The sequence below is a fragment of the Lucilia sericata genome, unplaced genomic scaffold (assembly GCF_015586225.1).
Source record: "Lucilia sericata isolate MDLA Ls3-8-SP2 unplaced genomic scaffold, ASM1558622v1 Contig000877F_arrow, whole genome shotgun sequence".
Classification (NCBI taxonomy): Eukaryota; Metazoa; Arthropoda; class Insecta; order Diptera; family Calliphoridae; genus Lucilia; species Lucilia sericata.
Window position 1 is genome coordinate 197,501 of NW_023994867.1, and position 6,550 is coordinate 204,050.

The window sequence follows — 6,550 nt, forward strand, 5'->3', positions numbered from 1 at the left end:
AAATTATTGATTTTTCAACCATGACAAATGCATAAAAGGAAACTTTTTGTATTCATAGAAATTGATTTTAGCCCATAAATAAGAATATTTGTTATTTTTCAATAAATTAATTAGTTTATATTGAATTGCATTATAAAGCTAACATATGTTTGTATTAAAATTTTAAGATTTCATAATTGATGATTTATAAATCGAGCTAAAATTTTTTGTTTGCCAAAATTTCTAATAATCTTTTGTTCGTTCACATACCTGTATCACCAATTATAATATATTTGAATAAATAGGCGTAAGACATCTTTAAAATTTGAGTTGTTTTTTTAACTTTCAGTCGTTAAAAATAATAATTAAATATTTATCACAATTTTTTCTAAATATTTTTTTAATGAATTTCTTTTTTAGGATTTCTGCAATATTTTTCACTACGCAATTCGTGTTAAGTTTTTCATCCAACAACAACTTGTGAGAGATCTACGCCGTCGGCGTATAAATATTAACGACGATAGCAGCGGCGGCCTGCACTGTTGCCAATTTAGCTATTTTCTCGTCAAATCTAGCGATTTTTAATCCCATTTTGCGGGGGGAAAATATGATATAGCTATTAGCGGGAATCTAGCGATTTTTCTATAGATTTTAAGGCATTTTTATTCATTTATATTTTGATAATATCGCTTAAAGTTGCTACGAATGACGATATTTACATATATGTATGTATATAAAAATATGCATTCAATGTAAATTATTTGAGTTTTAGCTGTGTGTATTATACTTATTTTGAATGTTCTGAAGAACATAATTAGGAGCAAATATTTGTGCGTACAGGTAATTTATACGAACAACTTTAAAAGGGGTATATTTTGTTGTACTCAATTAAAAAACGAATATTTATAGGGCCGCATATCGATATTGCAGATAACTTCTCACAAAAGGAGTGTATAATAATAATCTTGGGTGCCCCGGTAGGCTAGTGTGCTAGCCTGTCAGTCTGGGGGTTGTGGGTTCGATTCCCAGCAGAGATCCTGGTCTGCTACACTACAACGGTTCGTATGGTTATCGTCACCCTGCTCGGTAAATTAGGTTAGAATATAATTTGTAATTGTATTGTAATGGAAAAATAACTAATACTCTTATGCCGAAAATAATGGATCGATCCATAAAGGCCAGCATTTCGAAATTCAATTTATCTTTACAACATTTCTAAAGCAATCTGTATAGGGTCACATGTCGAAATTAACCTCAACTTGACATTTTTCCTAACCCAAAGTGAAAATATTTAACATAAAAAAAGATTCTCTTATGTGTTTGTTATAAGATGTGTTTGTATTACTATCCCATTCCTACGTATGTATATAGATTTTAGCGATAAATCGCTGACTTTTTAGAATAATATAAAAAATCTAAAAAAAATTAGCTAGTTTTTTTAGCTATTTCTTTTCAGAATCATATAATAAATATTATTTTGACGATTTATCGCTAAATTTTTCAAAATGTCTTGAATTTAGCTATTTTCTAGCTATTTTTCAGTCGACTTTAGCGATATTTTTGGGAAAAAGTTGGCAACAGTGGGCGGCTGACACAAACAATTTCGATTTTTATTTAAAAATTATGGATTACGAATGAAAAAATAGTGTAAGAAATTAAAACAAAAAGATACACCTACAGAATTCGCAGATTTTCGTAAATATTTACATGTACTTTAAAAACACATCCGTTTTTCGTCACGTATGATATCGCCATATTTTAATCCATATTTTGGAAAACAAGGTTCCGAATGGGATGATTCCTTTTGAAAATATAGTATTCTCTAAATGGAACAGAATGACAAATTGTTTTCCAAGTACTCCAAATTTTACAAAATATATACCACTCTGAAAGTGTGCGAATGTCACATACAGTCGTATGGAATTGCCCATATGCGTCAAATCACGAACACAAAACGAAATAACTCATGAGCCACAAACTACCAATGACCATTTTTCATATGAACAATTGTATTTCAATTTAAACAGATAAAAACATTTTAAAAACCACACAAAAAATAACAACAAAACAAACAAAAAAGAAGAATGAGAAATAATCATTAAATATTTATGGCATAAAATAAATTTATCAACGAAACAGGTGAATATCCTGGGAAAATATTATACGCCTTCGGCGTACGAACGTCACTACAATCGTATGGAATTGCCCATATATAAAATTCATACTAAGATGATCTTTGCTATTTATTAAAATTGTGATGGGAACCTTGGGAATCAACCAATTGTTTACGCATATTTATGACCATTCGAAATGAAATGATATTCATTCAAATCCAAATACATTTTCTCATTTATTCTAAAGTTATTTTGCCATATTGATGATACAGACGCAAATTCATCAAGTGATTGGAAGGAATACTTCAGTTTTTTCTTCTTTTATAAATGATTCAAATAATGTGATCTAAAGTCGCTTAGGCCCACAATATTTTTATAACGAACTTCAAATTAAAGGTGAAAATCATAAGAAAATATTTATCTTTGTTTAAAATAAACTTGAATTTGTAAAGAAATATATGAGCAAATAAATCAATAGTGTTTGATTTGCATAACTATATACAAAACATATTCGTTTAGAGTTTTATCCCGATATTGTTATTATTAAGCCATTAGTTTTTTATGTTATTTTGGGAAGTGGACATTATATGGAAGTTATGGATCGATCCGGAAAATATTTTGCAGAACGAATTGTATATTTACAAAACATATTCATGTAGAATTTTATTCATGAGTTTTTTTTTTAACGATTAACTAATTTTTCAGATGTAAACTTTATATGTAAGCTATGACTAATTATAGCCGATTTGTGTTAAATTTGTCCTGACATAGTTATTCGTTAATAAACCATGTTCGTTTAATTATTTGTCGCGATTGGACCCTATATGAGAGCTGTGGTCCATTATGTACCGATTCAGGTAATACCGATATTGTAGAGGGTATTATTCATTTAGCCATAAAGAGTATTTCATTTTGTAAATAAATTTAGGGCTCATATCTAGCGAAAACCTTGATGAACAGAAAACTTCGATGATAGAATCCTTGCGTACTGTCCACATGTTTACGCAATTTTGTTGAGATTTTTTAATAAAGAAAACAGCCAAATTAGCCCCATTACAAATAAAAATCTATCATATAAACATAGAGTTGCATTATTTATTTAGTTGAGACAGCAACCCTTGAAATTCGTCATACCTGCCTTTCTTTAATACATCTGGCAACTCATAATACAATTACACATAATTGTCACTTTTTTCATTTATACGAAAGAAAAGTTAAAAAGAGAAAACGAGAAAAACTGCATATAAAAAAGGTTTTTCTTCGTTTTTAATAACATATTTCGATATTTATTTAAAACTAAATATTTGCATTACAAATTTCATTGTTATACTTTTCATATACATCTGTAGAACGTTAGTTTTGTTAAAAATTGACGCGAATAAAAAGTGATTATTAACTTTGTAAAAAACTGCTCGCATTACTTTTCAGTGGGGCTGAGTAGTAGAAAAGAAGTTGAAAGAAAACATGAAGATGGCTGACGGCACAACCATTGTACGTAGAAATAGACCAGGAAACTAAGGCGAAGGTAAGATGAAAATGAAATTATTGAATTTATGTAAAAAAACATACACTTTTGACAAAAGAGAACAAATTAAAGGGAGTAATTGTAATTAAAAATGTTTTATTACATATAGGACTTTGTCGTTGGCCCGATGAGCCCTTGGAGGAAATGGACAGCACATTGGCTGTACAACAGTATATACAGCAATTGATTAAAAGGGATCCTCAAATGTGGAACTCATATTAACTATGCCAGAGGCTCAAGATGAGGGTGTTTGGAAATATGAACATTTAAGGTGGGTACAAAAGAAACTTTCTTACCACCCCTTGCCCTAACCCTAACCCTTCCCCTTGCTTTTGCTTTATTCATTTTTATTATGTTTTTGTGTTTGATTACATTTGTATTTTTTCGATTATTTCTATTGTTTAGGCAATTTTTGCATGGAATTAAATGGTCTTGCAGTACGTTTGCAAAAACAATGTTCTCCCTCTACTTGCACCCAAATGACTGCCACCGATCAATGGATATTTTATGTGCTGCTCATAAAACACCAAACGAATGTCCTGCCATTGATTATACCCGTCATACATTAGACGGAGCAGCTTGTCTACTCAATAGCAATAAATATTTTCCAAGTCGGTAAGTGTAATATTCATTTATTTTAAATATGAAATCAGTTCAGTTCAAAGACTAGCCAATAGATTAGTTCCTAAACTAGTCCATTGAATAGTTTATGGGATAGTCAAAGATTACATCATATACTTTTCAACAGACTATTCCAAAAAGTAATGCACTGAATAGGAAAAGGAAAGTATTTTGAAACAAATTCATTTCCAAGTATACATATTTTCCAAAATTTTAAAGTCTTTTCGCTTCAGTTTCATTCTATTTACAAAAATAATATTTCTTCTTTGCAGAGTTTCAATAAAAGAATCATCGGTAACTAAATTGGGTTCGGTGTGTCGTCGTGTCTATAGAATTTTTTCTCATGCTTATTTTCATCATCGGCGTATATTTGATGAATTCGAAGCAGAGACTTATCTCTGTCATCGGTTTACACATTTCGTAACAAAATACAATCTCATGTCAAAGGAAAATCTAATTGTACCCATCAATGAAGAGGCTGAAAATGCAGCGCCCGGCGAAAGTGAAGCCTAAAAACAATTCGAATATTTTTTGGAATAATTTCAATAAACAACAACAAAATTAAACATCTTAAAGGATAAAAACAATAATAGAAAGGTAAAAATGTAAGAAGCGCTGGAGCGCCTTAAGCAACAGTTGAGAAAAAAAAAAAAAGAAAAACAAAAACACTGCAAATGAAATGTAGAAGTATTTATTAAAGAAAAGAAAAAAATCACACTATACAACACACAAATCTACAAAATAAAATCATTGTAAGAGATTCATTAAATTAATAAAATAAATAATAAACACCAACCAATATAAAAACAAACTCTCCCCTATTATTAAAACTATTATATAAACATAAAAATTGCAAAAAAAAAAAAAAAAAAAAAAACATCAAGTAATCAAGTGTATTTAAACACACAAAAAAATGAAGGGAATCGTCGTCATATAGAGCGCTAAAAAAGAACTCAATATATTTAAATAAAATAATTTAACAACTAATAAACCAATAAACAATTCCTTTATAATAAAAACTCTAATAATAAAGTAAAAAACAAAAAACCATTAAAAAAAAACTAAATCATAAAAGAAAATAATTGAAAAAAAAGTAAATATTTATTTCATCCCCCAAGCCATTTCAATAGTTAGTTCTTTGCTATTTCAAAATTTTCATTTCATTTTTCATATTAAAATATGTACAAAACATATTTAATTTTATGAGCAACTTCATTAATTTACTCAAAATTCTTTTAAATTTTGACATTTTCAAAACTAATACCTTTTTTTTAATGCAATTTAGTATATTTCATTATTTTTTTTAAGAGTAGAGTATAAATATATAATTTAATTATATAAATTTCATTAATCCCTATCACATATAATTGTAAAATCTCATAATTACATCTCCCGTATAATTATTTGGAAAACTTAAGAACAAATTAAAAAAAAAATTGACAAACATTTAAAACAAACTGTATGCTAAAATAAAAATAAAAAAAACAACAAAAACTCATTTATTTAATAGTACCAATATTTGTGAAAAAACAACAAAAATTATATAAAAAAAATAATAAAAAATAAAAAAAATCTAAACTAATGAGACATTTATTAGTCGTGACGTAATTTTAGGGCATTTATTATATTTTACCCTATACCACTGTTGTGGGGATGTTAATATATTCATCCTATACCTATCATATAGAATACAGAATAATTTTCTATTTCGATTAAGCCATGTTGTTGTTGTTGTAACAGCTAAAACTATACAATAATCTAGTTGAGGGTTTCTACATCAATGTCCAGGCCTAATAAATCCATTGGACAGAGTGAAGTAGGGTTGGCTGAGCAGTTGAATATGTGGTGGGTATCATGAGGACCCTGACCACATGCAGGACATTCGTTGGGGACGGCACGGTCTATACGTGACCAGTAGGCATTGAGCCTGTTGCTCCATCCCGATCTTAGTTGTGCCAGAACTACTCTTGTTTTCCGCGGCAGGGTTTCTTCCGTGTCTTCTATGGGCGGTGGGCGACCTCCAAGTACGACATTCATGCGGTATCCTGCGACCGCGGAATTTATGGCGTCTCTATGAATGTCGTTCAAAGCTGCCGAATACGAGGACTGACCCAGTGGATCCTGCACATGCCTCGGGGGAGTATCCAACTGTGTGATGTTAAAATTGCGATGACTTCTCCGATGACATCCCAGGAGGAACTGTTTAGTCAACATAACATTGTGTTCCTTGACTGAGAGGACCATCGTTTCCTCGTGCAGGTGATGTTCCGAGGGCGGCATTTTGGCAGCTTTGAATGTTTTCCACTGGGTA

At 30.1% G+C, this 6,550-nt stretch overlaps 1 protein-coding gene and 1 pseudogene across 1 annotated transcript in view; one reads left to right on the plus strand and one right to left on the minus strand.

Annotated features, from left to right (window-relative positions):
• Positions 1–489, minus strand: part of LOC119608734 (ras-related protein Rab-2A) — an 8,011-nt gene extending 7,522 nt beyond the window's left edge. Inside the window, exon 1 of the mRNA XM_037963282.1 lies at positions 250–489. Within this exon, the coding sequence (XP_037819210.1) occupies positions 250–295 (46 nt within the window). The 5' untranslated portion in view covers positions 296–489. The remainder of the gene's footprint in view (positions 1–249) is intronic.
• Positions 490–3,842: 3,353 nt separating this feature from the next.
• LOC119608725 lies at positions 3,843–5,116 on the plus strand (annotated as a pseudogene).
• The last annotated feature ends 1,434 nt before the right edge of the window (positions 5,117–6,550 follow it).